Here is a 24,021-nt window from a genome sequence, read left to right on the forward strand (position 1 = left end):
CCCTAGTCAAAAGTCCAGAAAAGAGTCAGTGAGAATATAAATACTCCCTGAGTTATTTCAGTAGGAAATAATAAATAAAAAATTGGGGGGGGATATAAAAAAATAAATAAATGAAAACCTTTTTGGTTTTGTTTCCCAATAGCTGCATTTTTGTGCTGTTTGGGCGGTTTAGTTACTTGCAGAATCTTTGGCCTCCGGAGAGTGGGCATAAATACAGGGGCTCAGGTAATTTGACTGAGGCTCCAGTTCCTTCCAGCTAGGATGAGGCACCTCACTGAGGTGTCTAAAGGCATAAAGGAGCTATCTCGGTGCGTGAAGAGACAGGCAGTCCCAGTCGTGGCTGTTGGGAGATAAGGTTTTGTCAGGGCAAGCACGATTTGCTTGCTAGCACGCACATGTCGCATCCTCGTTTAAATAAGGGATGTACGTATGCCATTTATCCTCCCGGGAAGAGGTGCTAAGTAGAGAACTGCTTCCATTGGTTACACTTGAGCAGATGTTTCAATTAGTCTTTGTTTTTAAACATTACCTAACCTGTGGTCTTCTCTGATGTGGCTGGTAACACGTCACAGCCTGTATAATCTATCATTTGCCCAGGAGAGGGAGCTTCTTCAGAGTGCTGCAGGCAACCTGTGCTTACTTCAGTCAATAGTAATTTCCTGTCATTTTGGAATACTGAAGATATAAATTACTAAAATGACTTAAAAAACCGCTGACTTTATAGTAATTTTTTTAAAAAAAAAAAAGCTTAATATCTGTTTCCTGCTGGGAGAACAGGGCAAAACTTAAATATATGGTAGTGTACGTTTTTAATGGGAATGGTTATGGGTGAATTTTTCAGAAATATTAACTGATAGAGGTCAGATGCCCTGTTACTTATGGCTTTGCTGTTCTTATGAGGGAGGCTGTCAGTTAAGTTTTAGTACTACTAAAATGACATAATATTAATATTGATTATCATACCTTCCATTGCAGATCTGTTTGGATTATGGAAATGGACTCCATGTGAAGGTAGGAAATAATGGAAAACTGCTTTTCTTTGTCAGTGTCTGAAGCAAGGTTCTCTGAGGAAAGAGCAAGTGTCAAAGGCGTGCTTTGCATCAGTTGATAACTATCTTGATTTTTACCATTTTCTGAAACATGAAAGCTGTGTAATGAATAATGAAGTGAAAACCAAAATGTAAGCAAATGGGTGTTAATCTGGAAGCCAACAGACACCGTAGGGACTAAGCTGGACAGAAGGACGAAGGGTGTCATGCAGAGTGAGAGTGAGGAGTAGCTGAGCACGGGTAGCAGAGACAGTGGGTGGGTTGTGTAGTGCCTGCTGCTTTGTGTATTCTGTTTCAGAGAGAAGGCTGAGTACCAGGTAGCTTGGTGGGATGGCTAACAGGGTCATAAGGCAGAAATGGTGGTTTAAAGCACCCTTAGTGCCAAACCTCTTCCACCTCTGATGACAAGCACTTAAATCTTCCAGAGCAGGTATATTTTCACTAACCTCTGGTTATCGGAACTCGATTGTGTATTTAAAGCCTGTCTTACCTAACTTTGTCGTGATGAAAAGACTAGTGTAGTTTTCCTCTTCCAACTGCCTGAGGAATATATTGCTTTTAGATTGTGGGCTAGTGTTGCTCCATGATTTTGAAGCTATTAGGTATTGAAAGACCAAAAGCTATTCAGAAGTCTGGGCTACAGCAGTAATAAAGCTTTCATCTGAAATGTCTAAATGTAACGCAGATATTCAACATTGGTTTTGTTTGTTTGTTTTGTTTCATTTTTTAAGGTTTATAATCGAAATGGCAGTAGTGGCCTGTTGTCTCACCCCTACAGCCTAGTCCGACAGAAGCGACACTGGACAGTCCCTCCAGCTTTCATAAGGGAAGAAGAGGACAATTCCTATAGGAATCCAATCGCTAGAGTAAGCCCAGAAAAAAAAAAGATAGAGAATAAACATGAAACTAGAGATGAAAGTGTAAGATAAGGGTGTGGCTTTCCTAAACACATGCACAAATATTTCTTTAATTTAAAAAGACTTTTGAATGTCCATTGCACAATTCTCTCTGCTACCTTCCCTCAGCAGATTTGGCTCAGTCTTTTCTCAGCCACCAGTTTTCACAAAACTTTTGGGAAAGTGGTATCTTTGTTTTTCACTCTGCCATCCCTACTCAGCTGTGGTTCAGCACCAATGTTGAAACCTGAATTCACCACAACTGTCTTCTTCAGTATATACAGTAACTGCAGGTGGTAGCAGGCTGCTAACCTCTGCTTGGGCTGCCCCTTGATGGTGATGCTGGCACAACATACATGCGTTTTTCCAGATGTTTCACATATTTGCTGACAGCAGAGAAAGGGTACAATCTCTAGATTATGTAGCCTCTTCTACCTGTTCCTCTTCCAGGTCTGACCTTTCTTCCTCCATCCTATCATGTTGTAAGTCCTAGTTGCACTTCCTAGCTTAAAAAATTGTATTGCATTTCCCAGCTTTGCTCAAGTAACTTCAGTCTCCTCTACTCAACTCATTGTTCCAGGCTCTTTTTTTTTGTTTGTTTTCCTTGGTCTTTCTCATTTTCTTTGCCCCAGTCCATTTGATCAGCCAGTTTCCTTCTTCCCTCACTCCAGCTTTTCATCTTACCACAGTCATTTTCTAGCCTTTCCTTGCACTTGCATTGTAGCCTACTGTGTTTGTCCAAGCAATCCAAATTTTCTCCTCCCACAGACCTCTCCACTCCACAGTTCCAACTGTTGTTTCCTCATCTCCCTGCACCAGGTCCTCAAAACGAACATGCAGCTCTTCCTGCATGTTAATTCATCTCAACATCTCCACATTCAAAGGAGTGAAGAGAAGTGTGTTTAATTTTTGTTTGTTCATTACAAAAATAGCAAAAGTGTGCTCTCACTGCATTTCTAAATGCAGTTTTATTTACTGAATGCTGTTCAATCTGTTATGTTCCTGCTAGATACATTCTGATCTTGAAGATACAGGTATAGTGGTGACTTACACTATATCTGGTCAAGGAGTAACAGAACCTCCTTATGGATTGTTTATTATCAATGGAAAGACTGGAGACCTGAATATAACAGGAAAAGTTGACAGAGAAAAGACTCCAATGCTGCTTGTAAGTTGAATAGTAACTTTTTCCTTATAGATACCCTCCTATCCACTTTTTATTTATTTTTGTTCAAATGTGTTAGCATCAATTTGTTTTAATTTTTGTGGATATTTTTATATGTATACATGCTTATGTTTATAAGCATATTATATATTCTTACATAATGCTTACATGTTATTTTAAATATATATTTTTCTATTTTTTTTGCATATGTATTTATATATATATTACAGTCACTCATTGGGTTTGCTTATTGTTTCTGTCCCATTATTTCAGCTCAGAGGTCATGCGCTAGATCAGACTGGAGCAAAACTGGAAGAGCCAATAGACCTCCCAATTAAAATTGTGGATATAAATGACAATTCTCCAGTGTTTTCAAATGAAGTTTTTGTTGGCTCAGTTGAAGAACTGAGTGAAACAGGTAACATTATTTTTAGAATTACTTTTTCCTCTTGGCTTTTCCCAACATGTGCAAGGACACAAGTGAATATTCTCCTTGCAGCAGCTTATCTGCAGTAACAAGGATATATTCTCTTGCTTGCATAGGCTAGGTTATCCAGATCAGAATGCAAGTTTTTCTTCCGAGCTAAGCTGTGCAGTGTGGTTAAGTGAAAGCATAAACCTAGAGGCAACAGAGAACAACACTTCCTCTTATGGCACCTTTGGGTTTCGTGTCAAAGCTAACACAAATCCAGGAACCAGGCTCTGTTAGCAGAAATTGCACAGGATTGCAGGCTGCCTTCTGGCCTGGCAGTCCCAGCCTACTTGGGAGGGACTCAGCTCTTGCCACACTCGTGAAAAGCCCTGCTTTATCTGCAGGCTGGAGAGGTACTTCCCTGTTAAGCGCATATGGCTGTGACCTCACCCTCAAAGAACAAGTTAGTGGCAGTTTTCCTGTTGATGTCAGTAGATAGAAGAGCAGCACATTATTTCCCAGAAGATAAGAAAAGCGGGAATAAAACAACCTAATACATACCTCACATGGTGTCTATTTCATGAAAATCTGAAGAAACAAATACTTGACCATCCACTTGGGTGAGGTCTCAAGTTTCCTGAGCTCTCTTTCAGGTCAGTAGCAGCTGTGTGGTAATAGCTGTTTGCCTGAATTCCAGCTGGTGTTCTAACTCGGGTAGTGGATGCTGAGGTACACCCTTTCCCAGAGCTCAGAACCCTGTGCCATGGGTTACAAGGCCAGTGCACCATGGGGACCAGCATGTGTTTTGAGTGAGGCTGCTGGAGGGCATCAATACAGAACAATGGTTTTAATAACGTTCAGGTAGAGGAGTTAGCAGTGCTCCCTTTATAATAGTGTCTGAGGGAAATTTAGCTTGTTTTTCAAAACCTTTCTTCTCTGTGTGATATCAACAGTTTTCTATCAGAATTTTTGAGAGAATTCAACCTGTTATTTGATTTTGGTGCATTGAATTCTGAGTGTGGCTACAATCTCTTTGTTTGCTAGAGAATATACTTTTAACACATACTGTTTGGATTTTTAAGAGCGCCACTTCAGTTCTATTCCTTAAGTAAATAAATAAAGGCAAGGGCATCAGAAAATTGTGCAGGTCCTCTGGCAACGTGCTGTTGTTTTTGATGTTACAGTAAAAAAACTTGCCAGTGCATGGCACTGTAAATAAATATTGTATTTTATTTCCTTTTCCCAGGTACTCTTGTAATGAGGATAAATGCAACAGATGCAGATGAACCAAATAACCTAAATTCAAAAATTGCTTTCAGGATTATATCCCAAAGCCCTAGTGCTGCATTCAGTATGAATAAGGATACTGGCGAGGTTCGAGTAGCAAAAATAAACCTTGATAGAGAGGTAAAAACAATCCCTCCCATTCTTGTCACTTGGTCCCCACGTTTCCTTGCTCGGTCCCCACATGTTGCCTGGTCTAGTCGAGAGGTGGTGTCCCTGCCCATGACGGGGAGGTTGGATTAAATGATCTCTAAGGTCCCTTCCAACCTAGGCTATTCTATGATTCTATGGTTCTAATCTGCCTGTTGTGTCACCTTCAACTCTGCCTGCTGGGATGAAGAGTCAGACCTCTTACCTTCCTACATCTCCTTGGGATTAAAGCCTTGTCCAGCTGATGCATGTTTTTCAGGGAGTGGGGAGAGTGTGTGTGATGGGAGCAAGGATGTATTCCCTTCATCACCCCCTCCAGCCCATGACTGCTGCTTTCTATCAGGGAGTGGGGAGAGTGTGTGTGATGGGAGCAAGGATGTATTCCCTTCATCACCCCCTCCAACCCATGACTGCTGCTTTCTATCCCTAGTGGGCAGCCTGGGCAGCAGTTACATGGAGCAAGGGGACATTTCTTTCTGCTGGAGAGCATGTGGCAAAGATAACCTGTCTGCACCATCTGCAAAGCTGCTGATCACATCTAGATTTTTTACAGCCTGCTATGCAAATCGAGGTGCAAAGAATTAGGATGGGTGTTACTGTGAAATAGTGTCGAAAGCCACTTATTGCCAGCAGCTTCACCTCTGCTTGCACAAAGTTCTTCTGGCCAGCAGATGGTGATCTGGATGTAAGGTCTCTGCCTCTAACCCTGACCTGACATGCAGGTATTGCTGGCCATGTCCCATTTGATAGATCACTGATTTTTTTTATTATTATTATTTTCTTCACTCACCATATAAGTACAGTCTGATGCTTTAAGGAGGGGGGGGAAGCAAAAGTTCCAAATCCTTTTCAAAGCATCAGCTCTGCTCCAGCAGAGCTTTTTGAGGTAGTTGCGTGTGTACCCGTGTGCCCCAAGACGGGTTTTCAAAAATGTAATAGAGATAAAATAGCAAAGGATAGATCTTTAGCCTACTTTAAATGTTTTTTTTCTTACCATGGCAGACACAAAGTAGCTATTTTTTGTTGGTGGAAGCAAAAGACCGTGGTGGTGAAGTAGGTGGGAATGCTGCAACATGTTCTTTAGAAATCAAGATTTTGGATGTCAATGACAATCTGCCTGTGGTTGAAAGTCATGCAGTAAGTACATTTATCACAATATTTGGCATGTTTCTACCCCTGTCAGTATCCCGTTGCTTAGTATGAGGTTGTGCAAACTTTCTTGCACTGATGAAGTGAGGTAAATCATGACATCTTTTTAAAGAAGGGTGTTTTTCAATTGCAGTTGGAAGGAAGCATAGAAGAAAACAGAGCAAATGTAGAAGTTCTGCGAATAAAAGTGTTTGACAAAGATGAAGAGTTTTCCGACAACTGGCTGGCAAACTTTTCATTTGTTTCTGGTAATGAAGATGGCTTTTTTCGTATAGTAACAGATACCCAAACAAATGAAGGAATTTTGACTCTTGTGAAGGTTAGTATATTCCTTAGAGAGCTGTCTTTAAACATTAGAAATACTTACTCCCTTTAAGTTGACATGCAAATTATTTTTATTTAGTCAGTATATAATATGTAAATTTACATGGCAGATACTCCTCATTTGGTATATTCTTTGTTGGTATATTCAGTGATTCAATGTGAAATGATGATTTTGTCCAGCTTTAATATTTACATTTTGTGTCATCTCAAATATATCTAGTGGGACAGAAGTCCTCAAAATTCCCTTGTTGTTGGGCAATGATGTTCACCCATATGCTGTAAACTTTCCCATATTTTTTTGTCTTTGCTGGTCTCAGTTTAATTTTTTTTTCCATTGCCACAGACAACATTGCAGGCAACACCTATTCTATGAGCCATGGTCTACAGACTATTTTTTTTAATTTCTATAAATAGAAATTATGAAAAATATTTTCCATAAGTGGAAATTTCTGTTTTATGAATTTTACTCTCCTTTAGTCCACAAGAACTGAAAATACCTGGTACTCCCAGTATCTTTTTTCTTTTCTGCTTTGTTTTCTTATCTGAAAGCTGATAATTGTAAAAATTTGATAAGCATTAATAAGGAAATTAATTTGTTTTGTAAAAAAACTAAAATTGGAAGTACTCAGTAGAACACTGATTCACTGAAAGTTAAGACGGAATATATGGATACAGCTTATTGCACCTACCTTAAATTAATTTAAATTCAATAATATAAAGACATACCTATGGTGCTATCTATTAAAAATAAGGGTAATCTTCCTTAAGTACTTTTAAAGAGATGAAGCATTATGTATTGAGTAATGTGCTAACCAACAGTTCTTTGCACCAAGAAGCATAAGGATTGAAATGCTTAATGTATGAATGTTGTTTAAATCAGATTCTGTCAGATTCTGAGGTTTTGGTTTTTTTTGTTTTTTCCTCTAGGAACTGGATTATGAAAAAATGCAAAGCCTAAACTTGGGTATTGTTGTCACAAACAAAGCAGAGTTCCACAAATCAATTAAATACAATTATAAAGCACAACCAATTCCAATCAAAATTAATGTGATTAATGTGCGGGAGGGCCCTGTATTCCCTGGTGGCACAAAAATTATTGAAGCAAGTGAGAAACTGCAGGTCAAACAGGTTATTGGACAGTATCAAGCTTATGATGAAGACGCTGGAAAAATAGCAGAGAACATCATGTAAGAATCTTTTTATAACCATCACAAATGAGTATGTCAGAAATCACATCTTACTGGAAAAATGTATATATTGAACTGAAGTAATTTCATAGAATCATTAAGGTTGGAGAGACTTCTCAGATCATCAAGTGCAAAACTTCAGAGCCAACTTTTTTTTACTGCGCATAATTTACACCTAAAACAACATTATTACCATCATCTTTGATATTCTATTATGCAGAATATAGCTGACGTGAACATCCTGCTTGCTTTCTGTTGTATGTGCTGAGACACAAGTGTTTGTGCTGATGTTGTCCCTGCGTGCGTGCATGCCTGCCTACTTCTGGGAGTAGATTTACTTGTCTGACTTTGTCTGCAGAAACGTTAGGAAGAAACAGGCAGACAGGTTAGGAATTGAACAGAAAGGGTGTAAAGTGCATGAGTCTGCATATGTGTGTTTAGATTTGGAATTGTGGCTCTTCAGCTCCCATGTCATTGAACCACCACTGTGGCCTTCACAAATGATGCAGATCCACTGGTGGAACCCTCCACCCCTCACCTTTAATATAGTCTCTCCCCAGTGGTTGCTGCTTAGATTTTGCTGGGAGTTGCTTAGATTTTGCTAGAAGCAGTGATAGAGAGAAAGAGGATGATGACGAGCAGCACTACTCCAGTCTTGCTCCCTAGGTATACTTTTTATAAAGCCTTCACACCTAAATCTAGAGGGGAAAAATAGGTTTCAACTTTTAGAGTAATCATTGAGACCAATTTGAGCAGCAGGAGTTGTCAGACCTCAGACCTAGGGGTTTAATCTCTGCTTTAAATGAAGAGCAAACACACCGTGAATCTTCTTTTTTTTTTTTCCTCCGATTGCTGTTTTCCTCATTATAAATGTGTACATCTCTCATGCAATTTTATTCAGATACATGAAAGGAAGAGATCCAGCAAACTGGATCACAATAGACCCAACCACAGGTGAAATCAGACTTGCCAAAGAGCTTGATTATGAATCTCCTTATGTAGTAAATGGTACCTACACTATCACCATGTTGGGTGTAACTACTGGTAAGTTGAGAGATTTGTTTTCACACTAACTGGTTTGTTTAGGGGGTTAGTTTTCTTTTCTCCAGCAGCGTTTGGTTTAACCTCTGTATCTTTAACTGCCTAAAAGCTAGGCACCTAGTGTAGTTTCCCCTACGTTTTGCATTTGGAGGAGAGACATAGGCAACTCAGTGACATAGGATGAACATTGGAATAGGTTCCTGAGGTGCACATTTATCTTCTTTGACTAGATGGAGGTGAACTTCCTGAGTTTTGCAAAATCCAATCTGATAGCAACATCCCTTGACAAGGTGGAATCTGCCATTATATCAGTATACTGAGACAGACTTCAGAATCCTAAGTTTTCTTGAATGCCAAGCAAGAAAGATTCCCTGAACTTTGTGCATGTTATTGTGTAACCGTACACAGGAAATACATTTGGGGTTAAGTGAAAATAGTAAAACAACTTGACTTCAGAGGAACTTTGTCAATATGTTTATTAAGTTTAGGAAAGAAATATTGTTCCCATAAGGTCCAGGGAGAGCTCTTGAAAGAGCTTAACTCAGAAATGCTTGTGCATTGGAAAATACTACGATTTTTTTATTTCAAGGTGAATTTTTTCACTTTATTTTAATTTTTCATTTTTTAAAATTTTAGATTCTCCTAAGAAAACTGTCACCGGCACGGTTGCTATTCAAGTTAAGGATGAGAATGATAACTGTCCAGTTATTGTGAACCCTGTGCAGACTGTGTGTTCAGATGCAAAATTAGTTGATGTTACAGCTAATGATTTGGATGGTTACCCAAACAGTGATCCCTTCAGCTTTACTGTCATTGATGAGCCAGAAGGAACAGCAAAGCAATGGCTAATTACATCCAGAAATGGTAAGAAAATATATTTTTAATTTTAGTTCGTAGGAGTTGTACTATTTTTTGTTAATTGCAGTCAAACTGACAGTTTGGCTGATACAGACCAAAAACAAGCCATAGTGTATATATATATATGTATATATATGTATATGGGAGTCAGGCATGAAGACGCATCACACACATTCTGCTCCCTTCTTTCTAATGGCTATAAAAGCATAGTTTAATCTTCTAGGGCCTGGTACCTTCCCTCAGTTGGACCAACTTTGCTTTGCTTGCTGACGCATATGTCATGACCAGGGTTTCATGGTTAATGGTGTGATCAAGCCATTCCCGTCTTCTGCAATTGCTCTAACTTACACATAAAGAGATAAATGTAGCTGCACAGTGGGCCATGAAAAGGGGAAATATAGTGTTACCTGTCTTAAGACTGTCCAGCATGGTAGAACAAAAAAAAGTCAGAAAACATAAATAATTTTAGTGAGCAGTTCAGAATGAGATGAGCATTTTGCTCTTGCATTTCCGTTCATGTTAAGCCTGGGAGGTGCTTGAAGTAAATGCTTCAGGTAGATTGAAGTTACCAGAAAACTTTTTTTTTTTTTCTTCTCAGAGTCATTATTCTGTCTTCCTTAATCCTACAGTGTAACACAGCAAAGCAATCAGCAATCATCCTAATGGCCAGATTTGGGATTGAGAAGAAATCTTTTTAGCCTTCCTCACCCCGCTTGCAGCCAGACTAGCAGTAATTGTAGGGATCCCAGCTTTTCTGAATAAGGTCATGTGCCACAGCTGGGAACATCATCTGGGCATCTCTTGTCTAGTTGTCTCCTTGGTGTGACGTGGCCACAGGAGTTGTGTTGGTTCCCTAGTCTCTGCCTGTGGCCTACAACAGATTAGACTCCTAAAGCTGCTTTTTCGTGAATTCAGCCTTTAGTTATCTGGATGATGTGAAGCAATATGGGTAGTTGAGCTCTCTTCCATGGTAAGTCTCTGGTGGCGTGAAACTCTTCACAATCATCTGAGACTACAAGTGAGCATGGCTGCTTTGTTACCAGCATGATTTACTTTGTAAGAGCACATATGCTGTAGTAGCAGCTAATTAAACTTAATTCCATTGCATTGGCTGGACTTAAATGAAGGGAGCTTCTTGGGAGGCTGTGAAGGTTTTATTTCCCTTCATTGACATGAGTCAACTTTCCACTCATTTCTTTTTTTTTTTTTCTTTTTCTTTGACCCTCACTTCTACTCAGGCACCAGCATACAGCTGGTACCACAAAACCTGAAGCCGGGTAGAACTGAAGTTCCCATCCTAGTAGAGGATTTCCAAGGATTCAGCTGTCCTCAAGTACAGTCTCTGCAACTGAGTGTTTGTAACTGTGCGGATGATGGTGTATGCAAAGAGAAATTTATTGGCTCTAAGTCAGTGCGTCTGGGACCAGGAGCGATTGCACTCATCATCTTGGCGTTTTTACTTTTGCTGCGTAAGTAATTGTTTCATATTATCTCAGAAGCACTGTAGATATGGTCTACAAGGTATCTGGAAAGAAGCAGACTGGCTCGCAGGTTTTATCATCTTGATATAATCCATGTAAACTCCTAGTCTGTGTGAAGTCATGGCAAACCCCCAGCTAATTTTGGTAACATCAGCATTTCACCCTCAAAGGATTTCAAGCTGTGCATTTTAAAATTAATATGTACAACTTTAATATTTGTTTATGGTGCTGCAAATAACAGATGGGGAGGCAGTAAGGAATCCTTTTGGTGTTCCCACACCTCCCCATATGAAGCCCAACTGCCCACTCAAACCACAGTGCTCTCTCCACCCTCTTCTCCCTCACTTTGCCTTGCTCTGAGCAGTGTGTGACATTGCTTTATGGTGAGACAAAATAGAAGCTCCAAAATAAGACAAGAATGCTTGTAGTCAGGATATGATCATGTATACCATTGCATTTTAAATGTCGATAGTTTATCGCTTGGGCTGGTAGCAATCTAGCTGGGGGGAGGGGGAAAAAGTATGTGGCGTGCAAATAACTCTGCTGCTGAAACTGGATTATTTTGAGTTTGAGAGGAAATGCTCTAGATGTGTCATAGCAGTGGTGAGGTGGAATTTACAAGATGCCATGTCGTCATCTAGTAGTAAAAGAACAGGAGGAGCTAGAAGTGCTAATGTTCTACAGGGCTATTTAGGGCTTCGTTTTGGTATATGTGATTTTTAGATAGAAGTATAGCTACATATATGGCATGGTCATTTGCAGGATTAAGGCCCTGACAGGTTAATTGTCAGTTCACTCTTTAGAAAACCAACCTGGCATATGTTTCTAGGAAATACCTTGAATATATGAGACCTTGTCTTCAGTCTTTATCAGCCGTCATACTGATGATGAGCTCATTAAAGATACATTTTTGGCATGGGAGCTGGCCAAACCTCAGTACTGCCTGCTAGCTTGCTTTGACCCTAGTAATCACATAGTTAATGGCAAGCTTCTGTTTCCCCGTAGTTATTCCACTGTTACTGCTGCTGTGTCCCTGTGGCTCGGGACCGAAGGGATTTGCTGCAATACCAGACCACAGTGAAGCGATGCTGCGTCAGTGGAACAGCGAAGGAGCAGCTCCTGAGGAGAAGGTAAGTATCTCTTAACAGCATTTCACTCTGATTTCTACCCCAAGTGGTCAGTTTGGTGCCTCTTCCATGTTACAGGCTGATATTTCAAAGCTATACAGCAGATTTTAACTGCGTGCAAACATTAATTAAAAACCATCCTGCGATGCTGGGAAGATGAATTCCACCAGCAGCTCTAGAAAAACCAACCATAGTGTTTAAATCACAAAGTGAAGGGAAAGCAGACAAGCAAATGTTGATGGTATCTGAGCAGAAGATAGCAGTATCGGAAAAAGCATCAATGCTGCAAAGCACAAAGCCTTTGCATTTGGAAGCCTGGAATGCTCTGTACCTCTTTGGAGCCTGGTAAAGCAGTGAATGGATTGTAAACTTTAGCTTCTACTCATTAGTTAAAGGTTTCAGACTGCATTTTAAATTACTTTCCTGCGTTTTTGCCCTCTTCAACAGAGGAAATTCTTAATTAAAAAAAAAAGGCAGAAAAAGAAAAGTGCAAATCTGCAGAGTGAATGCCAAGTTTGCCCTTTCTTGTTATGCTACAGAATGAAGCTGTCAGAAAAGGGCATGACACTGACATGTTTTTGAAGAATAACAGAGAAACAGAAGTAAGGCACAAAACTTTGATTTAGGGCCGATGCTCACACCAAATTCTTGTTAAAAGGCAATTAACAGGGAAGCCAAACTGCTAGAAAAGAAGAAAGGGCTAGGCAGCACTGTAGAAGCACACTCCCCCACTTGTGTGTGAAGAAAGCTGGTCAGAGATTTTCTTGGAACAGCTCTGCTCCCTGGAATTTTGCAAGCCTTTTTCTCGGTGTTGGGTTCCCCCCCCCCCCCCCGCTTCTTTCACTCCCAGCCCTTTGAATCTTAAGAAAACAATGATCTGTAGAAACATTTCCATGATCTTCCTTGGGAATGCAGCTGTAGAAGCTGCACCCTATTTCAGGAGGCCTTTTACTCTTTGCAGCAACATGTTAGAAATGCGAATTCGAACAAGTCATAAGATAGCACCCTCCCAGGTCCCACCCAGCCCCGCTGCTGGTTTGGCGAGTTCCGTGTGCTTAGACAGCAAAGCTTTCATGTCGCATCCTAATTTGTGTTTTTTATGTAGCCAGTGCTAAGCTTCATCCCACCCACTACAGTGGGGACGTCAAGAGGAGCAACCAACGGAGCAGTAACAGCAGCAGCAGCAGCAGCAGGGATGAGTGGAGAGGAAACTGCAGCAGAAGGAGGCAGCTCTGCCTCTCGCGTAAGAGACCATCACAGCACTATTACCAAGGAAGGGTGGGAAGAGCAAAGACATCTCCTTTCTGGTGCTGAGTACGGAGCCATGGCAGCTGGAAGGGTTGAAGGCATTGCAGGTGTAGAAGGCAAGACAGTGGCTGGAGGAGGAGTTGCGATGGGAGCACCAGGAGCCATGAATGAAGAATTTTTAAGAGACTACTTCAATGATGTAAGCATATGACCCCAAAATAATACTTTTTTGATGTCTACGCTTAGCGTTGTGAAATGCTGTTTGTATTATTGCAAACACAGGTGAATAGATATGTGTATATAAACAGTCTTCACACAGTGGCTAATGTTGTGTGCACGTGGAGTTGGGGGCATTAAGGATTTTCAAATTAGGCTCACGTGTGGGACTTGGATCTTGACAATGCTTAGTCTTGTAGCACTGGGTGCTTATAAGGTTTCCTTCTCTCTCTCTCTCACTCTCTTGGGAATGGGGTCTAGAATATTCAGCCATGACCAAGGAGCCCCGTGCCCTGAAAGAAGCCATGAGAAAGGCTACGTGATCTAAATTTCAGGGACTTAAGCACATCAAACAGGCCTGCTGGGAGGCTGCTGTGACTCATCATGAGTCACAGCTACAAATGTTACCATGCAGCAGGTTTTTGAATGATAAGCCCCAGATGTCTTGGGTGGGGTGCTGGACTTGCCCAACAGCCTGGGTAAAAGGCCATTCATCACAAGCATATGAGGCACATGTTGCAATCCACTTTCTGATTTATTTATTTTTTTTTGGTGACCTGACCAGTAGGCTATTCCTGTTCATTGCAGCTATTCCTCTTGCGTAACACACATCCTTAGGCTGGTGTGCTCCTTGCAGTGGAAGTTTCACTTCTGTATGCCAGGAAGCGTATGGATTGTCCACCACTTGTACAAACAAAACATCTTCCCACCATACAACTGGCTGATGATGGGGTTCTGCAGGGAAGTAGACGTGCAGGTGTGAATCACCACCTCAGGCCAGGGAAGGATTTGAGCTTAAAGTATTTGTATGTCTCCTAAGTGCTCTAGCTACCAGTCTTCTGGATGAACAGGTGCAACAGTAGCAGTTGTGCTTTCCTTGGGCTCCTTTGCACTTCCTAACGTGTAGACCAACTTTAAGCATAACTACCTGTTGAAGTCCTGCAAGAGAGCTTAGTAAAGGTCATATTATGGTACTCTCTACCACTTTTGGGAGGCTAAAATTCCTCAGATTATAGGGGGAGAAAATCCTAGGCAAGTAACTAAACTAAATAGTTTCAAATGTGTGCTGTTTTTTGTAGAAGCATCTTGGGTAATGTACTACCTATTTCTAGGATCAAACGTAGATAAACATACAGAGTCAATTTGGGTCTGGATATATATCGCATTACAGAGATACCTGAGCTAATATGCGCTCTAGGACTTCAAATAAAAGTGATTCCAAGCACAAGTTAGCAGCTGTATTAGGTAAAGCTGGTTCAAAGATTTGGCTGTCTTTCCTTCTGGAGCTGGTGCAAGCATGTACACAGATATATTTGTGCTAGCACTGACAGCAACCCTATTGAAGGTGGTGCTTTCAGACTGAGCTGGCCCTGGAACCATGGCAGTCAGAACCCTTAGACCCTCCTTGTTGCAAAGTGGCCTGCACAGAGCCTAAAAATTTAAGTGCTGGACTATGTTCCCATATGTATCAAGCTATTTAACTTTGTGATTTGTTTGCTTTTGGGTGTGATCCTGCAGGCTATGCTAGTGAAAAGGGCCATGGCAGGTGCTAACATGTCAGCAGGTACTCGTTAATTGTACATTTAAATATTAGGATACTCTCAGGCATGGTTTCGCCACTCTCCCACAAACACCTAGTTAGAGGTGAAGTTCATTCACTAAACCAAAATAAAAGCAATCTCTCTGTGAAGATGGAGCAGTATCACAACTGGCGCAGTTTCTGGTAGGAATAGCAGCAGGTGGTAATAATGCCCAAGGTTTTCAATTTAATCAGATTTTTCATAGAATCATAGAATGGCTTGGGTTGGAAGGGACCTTAGACATCATCTAATCCAAACTCTCTGCCATAGGCAGTGATACCTCTCAACTAGACTTCTCTTTAAGTATACTGTCAAATTCAGACTAACTTCAAAAAGGCAAAAAGCACTTTTAGGTCCTTGCCCTTGGTTGGTTGATGGTTTCTGTGGGTTCAGTTAAATCTTCTTATTTTAACCTTTTTGACCAAGCGTTCCCAATTTTCAAATTTTTAAGTCTAGAGCTGACATTAATGAACTTTTGCTTGCTTTTGTTTCTGTCTGTAGAAAGCTGTCTCTTTTGCGGATGAAGATGAAGCCCACGCTGCGAACGACTGTCTCTTGGTTTATTCCCAGGGAGAGTCAAGTTCCCCCCATGGCTCCATCGGCTGCTGCAGCTTTATTGAAGGTGATCTGGATGACCATTTCCTTGATGATTTAGGAGACAAATTTAAGACTCTAGCAGAAATATGCATAGGCAGACATATCAACATGAAAGACAGTAGCTCAAGGAATGAATCAGGTTTTGGTCTTAATGACGCAAAGTCACGGCTCTTAGATCAACAAAATGTTTCCAGCTCTGCCTTTGCCTCAGGCAGCCACTTCCAGACCGCCCTGCCAGCGCGTGCAGGTGGTGGCTCAGGAGAAGACACCCTGTCCAAGGAGGTGGTCACACAAACAACCTTCACATCCCACTCTGGGCAGCACGACACCCGGCCCCTTCCCACAGCCCACGCAGAGACCAATTTCATCGTGACAGAAACATCCTATTCTGCAGGGGCTCCTGCCCGCTCAGCCACTGTCTTTCTAGACCCCCAATTTAAGGAGAATGTAGTGGTGACGGAGAGAGTACTGGCACCCGCATCGAGTTTGCAGGGTATGGTGGAAATCCCTGATTTGCCGCATGGAAGTAATGTGGTGGTTACAGAGCGGGTGGTGAAGTCGGAGAGTGCCGGTCCAGGAGCCCTGAAGGTTCAGGATCTCCCCGACTCCCAGTACGTCGTGGTGAGGGAGCGGGAGAGGGTGCTTGTGCCTGCTGCAGAGCAGGGCTCCCTCAGCTTCCCCACTTTGGCAGAGGGGCACAGCATGGTGGTGACAGCCTCAGGGATGCAGAGCAGAGCCGAACAGGCAGCAAGTGCCAGCCTGGGAAGGCAAGAACACGTGCTGATCACAGACTCTCCACTTAACCAGGTGGGCTCCGACTTAGAAGAGGCACCTCCTGCCAGCACCACCCTGAGCAAGTCTTCCAGGGTCACCAAATACAGCACGGTGCAGTACACTCGCTCATAGCCTGGCCCCTTGGTCTTGTCTGGCACTCTTGTGTCCATGAGCATCTTGCCTCAGGCTTTTTGTGGACATCCAAATTTTCTGGAGCTTTTAAAATAATACGGACTTGCTTGTAGTTGTATAAATAAGAGTTATGACCAAGAAACTTGTAAGGAGATCTGAAGTTGTTGTTATGTAACATTGGCAGCAATGCTTTCAAAGTGGAAAGATGTGGGAAGTACAAAAATAGCAAACAAGTTTAAAAATAATGTAATTGCTTTTTATTTTTCAGTTAGTGTAATAATACCACATAACCACAGCTGCAGGAAAGCAGGAAAAAATAAATTCAAAAATGTAGTGATGGATAGTAGCATGCAAAGCATAAGTCGGGTTTCTGGACTGCTGTTTAGTGTATCTGCTGAAGTCTCCCCTAAAGGGGCATCATCTTCTCATCCTGTGTTTGCTATCTATGACCTTGTGGGCCAGGGCAGCTCTTCCTGAACTGCAGCTGGAGATCCCTGCACCTTGGTGAATTGCTAAGAAATCTCTCCTTTCCCAAGAAGCCCAGGCCACCAAAACCAGTACGTCCTCAGGGCAGTGGTGTGTTGATCTCCTAGAGGGATGTCACAACTTCAGGTTATCAGTGTTTGAACCTTAAGCAATCAATACTTGCATATTAGCACAGGGGTTAAACAGAGCAAGTAGCAAAAAAGCTGAGAACTGCAATTTTTTTTGGTACCTCGATGTAAAAAATTACATTACTTGGTGTGGGTGTAGGCTGACATGGGCCAGTAAATGTTTATATCATACAAATTTTTCACTGGGTCCTAACTGGTCCTTAACAGTATATGAGAAACAGCTAAAATTTGCCTTACCTTTTAGAGCCAGAGATTCAGTCAGTGGCTTTGCTAGCAAAGGTTATAGCCCTTAGACATTAGTGGGATCTGATTTACAAGTGCAGTTAACTAAGTGATCTTAATTTTACCTGTGAACTCACAGGAGTGAGCACAGAAATGCAGCTTGATCTGTGCGTATGTGTGTGTGAGGTTCTGCTGGCTCCGGTACCACAGCTCGGGTGGCCTGTGTGGTGCCGTATAGTGGCAGCTTTCCTTAGCTCTGACAAGACAAGAGAAAGCTCACTTTAAGTCTGCAACACTTCAGATTACTCTTCATGAAGTTTATGTGGTAAAAGCAGAAGACAGTATTGCACTGTTTGGCACTATGTATATATGCACATTGAGATATTTGTATGCAGTTTGAAACACTCAAATGAGTTTTGTAAAGGAAAAGCTGATATACACTCCTGTTTTTTCAGAGCAGAAAATATTTTAGAGTATATTTTCAGAGTAGAAAGAAGTATTTTAGATTAGATACTGGTACTGTGTTATCTCATACTTGTAAAATCAGCAAGCTGGTCATACAGTACTGCAAAATCTGTGTGCCTGCAGAGCTTTCTCGTTGCCTCCATCTCTCCTGGAGTTTTTACTGCAGCTGCAGTGTTATTTACCACTGACACGTTTTGCCTTTGACTAGAAATGCTTTTAGTGCATTTGATTCTACTGACAAGGATGTAAAGGTTGGCTCAAAACCATCAACATAAAAAAGCAGGAACTATGGCTATGGTCAACAGGGTGCATCTTGACAGATGTGCCATTACATTAAGAGGAGAAGTACTTCCAAGCAACTCAAACTACTCGCTCGCTTGGACCTGTTGGTTACTTAGCTGTTAAAGTACATGTATTTACTTTTCAGCAAGCCTACAGTTCTAAGTGGTCACCACTTTTCTCCTGCAGTTAGAGTGAATGTATTTCTGACTCTTTAATATATGCAATCTTGAAATAAAGAACTCTACTGTATTTTTTTATTCTTCATTCAGTTTTAAGACTCTAGTGAAAACACTGACTTCCCTAATGCAAATGAAAAATTTGAAGATAAAAAGAGGATCAAGATTTCTCAAACAGTCTGAAGGAGTATCTGAAAGATGCAAATATAATTAAAGTTGTTGTCCTACCAGCTTACAGGTTCTGAAAAAAATGTGAATACTACCTGCTCATTAAGCACACTAAATTGTGTAAGAACTTGATGCAAGACAACAGCCTCCCATCCACAGTTTTACTGGCTTTCAGTCAAACTCTTCTTATCAGTTTATACCTCCAAATAACATGGCATAAAATTGTCTTCGTTTTATAGCTGTTACAACATGTAATTGTTAATATCCGGAAGAAGAGGTAATAGTCAGGACTGTGTCACAGAAATTGTGACTTCCCTGTGGGTTGTTTATATGTAAAGTTTTATCACAGATTTGCTTGTGCTTTAGTCTATTTGAGTAGATGCATTAAGAGTGAATCTCCATTTTGTGGTTTAGCCTTGTATCAAGGCTTCAGCTGCTCTCAGCATGTGCTAATTCTGGCAGAACATCCATCAGATTAAATAAGTAACTTCTAATGGAGCTGTGGTTTGTAAATGGTGGAGGTTGGTGGGAGGAATGTATGAATCCAAACTAATTGGAAAGGCCTGGTTAGTGTCCAGCCACAAGATAATCCTGAGACCAGGACTAGCCCTAGACACTTATCTGTGCAAGAGATGCCTCATTCTGACTTGAAAAGTAAAAACAAAGTCTGTAATTTTCTTATCTAAAAATAACAAAGCACGGTTATGCTGAAATACCAACGTGACAGGGACTGTATCCATGCTGCTTTTCCATGATTTATGTTTTCTGTTAATCCTGGCTCAGTACTTCAGAGTCCACCAGCGTGAATCCAGCCTGCCACAACAGGGACACGGCGATCCACAGCAGGAGAGCAAGCAGAGCACCCCTGTCCCCAGCACCCATGAGAAAGTATTTCCTGGGAGCCAGGCTAGATTTTGCAAGATAGGACAGTCTCTTCCTGGGAATTTGGCCATCGTCCACCATCAAATGCTTAAAGCTTGTTGAGGTTATCAGCAGTAAATCAGTTTTTTAAGAAGTTGAATAAATCAACTGCTCTCCCAGGAGAGTGATAGTAAGTGTTTATCGCCTTAAGGCATCCCAAAAATGCATCATTCTACTTTTACTGCAGTAGCAGAGCCAGTGGCTCTGGCTCTCTCCTTCTAGCCCCTTCTACCTCCTGGTGGTCTTTGAGTTCACAACACAGCAACAACTTTTTGCTCTTCTTGCCTTGTGGGTAGGAAAGTTGGCCTCTGTCTGGTACCAGTGTGGGCTCTCAAATGCATTCCTCCAGCTGAACCAACTTGAGTGAAAATCAGGAGGTACGGGAAGGTGGAATCAAACTCCTTCTGCATATGAAGACACAAGGCAGAACTGAACAGGGTCCCCAGGGGCTGAGTGTGCCAGTCAGGTGTAGTTCTTGGGCCCATCTTGTAGCACACAAGCTAGGAACCTCTGTTGCAAGGTGTCTGAGGTCCTCTAGGGTGCCTAGTGCATGATACCAAATTTTCTAGCACACACTGAGCTGCAGAGGCGGCCTCTTGCAGGACCTGTGTTTGTTGGTGTGACAGGCAAAATGGATCCTGTCCACCTGGGACTGTGTAGACTTTGGCCCAGGGTCCATGCACGGAGGTGGCTGAGGGACCGTAGTGAGCTAGAACAGGTACCCCTTCCAGCCTGGGCTGCAGCCTGGTGGTGGGGCCAGCACTGTGCTCTGTGTCACAGATGGGGTGGTGGAGGGAGTAGAGCATGGCCAAGGGTTCAGGATTTTTGGTTGTTCCTTGAGGAATTTGAACCCACTGTGCTTCTAGCCAGGGATGCTCCTTATCTCCACCCCCACAGTCCAGACCTGTACCTGCAGCTGGAGCACACGCTCTATTAAAAAAAACTGCTGCAAATGATAGAGTTTGCACAGATCGAAGGCACGAGTGCATGGAAATGCAAATCGTGGGGAAGTTCCTGAGCACACAGAAAAGGCTTCAAGCTCTGGACAAAGCTGATAGCTGAGCATCCTCTCAGGAAGACCTTCTTTCCTAGGCACCCTCGTAAGGTGACTGATGATGACGAGACACTGGATGAGAAGGATTCTTGGCGTGACCCATGAGAGGCTTCCTGTCAAGGGAGAATAGGACAGCAGTCACCCTGAGGTGAAAGGACAGTAGATTGGGGAGGTGACTAGATGAAGAGAAGCAGGATGTTTTGCTTTCCCTGCAGAGAGAGCAGTCACAGAATTAAAAAACTGGTATGGGGCAGGGCCCTGATTGCCAGATAAGCTATGCCCCGTGCCCCAACACTCCAGTGAATGTCTCTACCAAGAAACAACTCCACAAATGTAGCTGTTGTGACCCCCTTGAGCCACCACAAAGTGGTTGCAGTCTCCATCTGCCAGTTTCTGAGTGTCCTCACCTCAGGAGACAAGCATAGCAGTGATCAAGCCCATCCTATTGCTTGGCACCTTAGCAGCTGAAAAATCAAAGTCAGGACTGCAGCCCAGGGCAGGGGGATAGGCAGCAATACAGCCTATGCTGAAAGCTGTTCCCAAAATGGGCACTTGATCTAACTTCAGGTGCTGCCACACAAAGCATTGCCATGTCCAATGGCTTTCTCCTGACTGCCTGTCACAACGAACAATTCCCTGGGCAGTATCAAGTGCTGGAGTTTTCCAGTCAAAGAGGATATAGACAAAATAAGTTGTAGCACTAGTTGGTACCAGTGGCCCATACCATCCTCCTCACTGCAACACATCTTTATTTCCACAGCTGGAAAAAAACATGAAAGTAGTCAAAGTTGCAGATGTAATTTTGAGGCAGAGCAGAGCTGGGTACCTCTTGCCCTATTGCAGGGGTTGAGAGGGACACATGAGGAGGTTATCCTTATTTTTACAGCTGCCATTGAGGCTGTAATGAGAGGGCATGAGCAGAGGGTCCACAGCTGAAAGTTGTGTTTTCATTTAAGACTAAGCATATTTTTTGATGTGCCAAATGCCGAGGAAAACTTCCTTAGCTACCTTGCATTAGCTGGCAAAGCCCAGGGAGCAGAGGGATTTGCATTGTGCAGATGTTCCCTCTACTTCATTATTTTCTTTTAGCTACTGATATATGTGTACAAAGTGATAGCATTGGTTTTAAAATTGCTCTGAAACTCATTTCTTTGAAATACACAAGGTGTCTTCAGTCAAGCGATCGGAATGCCTCCAGAAAGTACTGTAGATACACTGGAGAGGAAACCACATGGCAAAGAGTTTATTCTTCAGGGTGCTAGGGGCAGGAGGGTTTACAGACAGCCCGCCTCAGATCCAAGCTGTTTTCTGACCTGTGATTCAAACGTTTCATCAGAATATTTATCTTAGATCAGTTATCTCTAGCAAATAAAACCCAGAGATGAGATATCTCCTCCCAACAATGAAGCAACAAACTGCATTGATTTCCTGGCTAATGATTACCCAAGATCTTTGGAGCATGGCTAAATTTTAAATCCTGGGGGAGTGTAGGAGTTTGAGAGAAGAGGGCTGGTACCAACTGACAGGTCTCCTTCAGGCCTTGAATCCAGCCTCCCAAAACAGCCAGCTTCATTTCTGATGGGGACAGGGTATCTGGGAGCAACTGTGGGGCACAGGATGGTGGCCAACGCAGAGCTGCTGAGAGTAGCTCAGTGGCAGCGACATGGCACTGGGCTGGGTACCAGAGGCAGGATTGCGATAGCATCCCTGGGCAGCCTCCACCATGGCCGGTTGCCTTCACCACCCTCTCCTGCCACCCATACTGGTCAAGCTAGTGCCTGTCTTGTTTGCTTTAATTTATTCCCCTCATGAAAGACTCCCTCTCTAACGTAAGGCAGAATCATTTTAATTTGTTTTGTAATCTGTAATCATTACCAATTGCTTTTTTTCATCCTTTCATGAAAAGAAAGAGCTTCCAAGTAGAATTATATGCTTACAGGAACAACTTTTAGGTGGAACCAAATCACATCTCCCAGGTGATGCATTGCACCTGATGTAAGTCACTGATCGTTCTGGCAGGGGGGGGATTTGCTCCGTATGCAAGAGCGTTCACCATTTTGCCATTTATTATCCTGTGCTACTGTTGAAGTTTAAGGCTGGGCTGGCCGCTAAATTTTGACAGACACTCTCTGTGATCCACCCACCACTGTCCCAAGGGAGGATAACAAGGGGAACCAGGGAGAGAGACTGAAAAAACTTGAACCAGTATAACGAAAAAGAAAAATAACACTTAGAACAACAATGAAGATGTTGAACTCTATACAGATATTATACAAGCATGCAAATATATTCAAAGATGCAATAGAACATATTAATTCAAAGCCTGTGCCTTTTGGATGACAAGCAAGTCCCAAGCAGGAAAAAGTTCTAGACTGGACTCAGCAGCAGACAGGAGCACCTGAGCCCAGAGTCCTGATGATAGTCGAAAAATAAAAGAAACAGAAAAGTTGCTGTGCCACTCCCATCCAGGCAGGAGAAAGACAGCCGGACTCAACAAACTGTGCTTCTCTGCACCATGAAAACAGGAGGCAAGGAACATCTGCAGCACAGGGAGAGACAACAAACAGCCAATGCCAATCCTCCCAGCATAGCAGGCACTAGCAGCCCTGGGGGTCTTGTTAGAGTCCCTTATATATTGAGCCCCACGAGAAGGAATACTGTGCTTGGTCCATTTGAGTGACCTGACCCATCCTCTCCTCCTCGTAGTCACAGCTGCCCCCCTTTTTGCTGTGATTGCCACCAGTACCCAGAGCCCCAGAGAACTTTTGTCCCAGTGCTCTCAAACCAGAAGAGGTGGAAAGCTACAGAGCAGTGAGGTTCTGCTTTAAACATAATTTTAAGCTCCTGAAAGGTGATTTATTGCATCAGCTGAAGTTTGAGATTAGCAGAAAAGGACAGTAGGACACAATATGTGATGGTGTAGAAGAAGGAAAGAAGCTCTTGTTTATAAAATTGTTTCTGGAAGAGAATGTGCTGAATGTACTGCTTACTCTGAGTTTAGAAAATTGTCTGATGTGTGCTAGAGAGAAATAATCTGCCAGGAATGTTTGCTACGCTGGAAGGAATTTGTACTACAAATAAATTAGTAGTTAGTACCACCAGGGTTCATTTCAGAGTGAGCCTCCTTAGAGAAGCCCTGCCCCTTAGATAACCCCTCTTTCTTTCTCTCCCACATCTACCTTTTCCTGCTGTGCTTTTATAGCCAGATTAAGGGATCAACAGGAATCAAAATACTGCACTGTGCTGCCTACCTCTCCAGCAGACTCAGTGCTTTTTTGTTTAGAGGCTTTGGAGTTTGACAATATCTGACCTACCTGAGTGCATTAAGGTTGTTTGTGGAGTATTAGGACAGAAATCTGGGCTTTCAAAGGAGAGGGAAATCTGCCTTCAGCATTTATTTATTTTTTATTATTTACCCTGGTGACAGAATGATTTATAGTTTGGGGGGC

General features: G+C 42.3%; 1 protein-coding gene across 1 annotated transcript; it reads left to right on the top strand.

Annotated features, from left to right (window-relative positions):
* Positions 1-975: 975 nt before the first annotated feature.
* Positions 976-16,670, top strand: DSG2 (desmoglein 2; the record flags this gene model as incomplete). The annotated part of the gene is made up of 14 exons (XM_009878627.1): positions 976-1,011; positions 1,781-1,915; positions 2,955-3,113; positions 3,384-3,528; positions 4,769-4,929; positions 5,959-6,093; positions 6,239-6,424; positions 7,357-7,616; positions 8,518-8,660; positions 9,294-9,521; positions 10,754-10,984; positions 12,002-12,126; positions 13,229-13,570; positions 15,669-16,670. Coding segments are annotated over 14 exons (3,288 nt in total), but the record flags the coding sequence as incomplete, so codon positions are not given.
* Between the last annotated feature and the right edge of the window lie 7,351 nt (positions 16,671-24,021).

Source organism: Apaloderma vittatum, unplaced genomic scaffold (genome assembly GCF_000703405.1).
Source record: "Apaloderma vittatum isolate BGI_N311 unplaced genomic scaffold, ASM70340v1 scaffold26021, whole genome shotgun sequence".
Lineage (NCBI taxonomy): Eukaryota > Metazoa > Chordata > Aves > Trogoniformes > Trogonidae > Apaloderma > Apaloderma vittatum.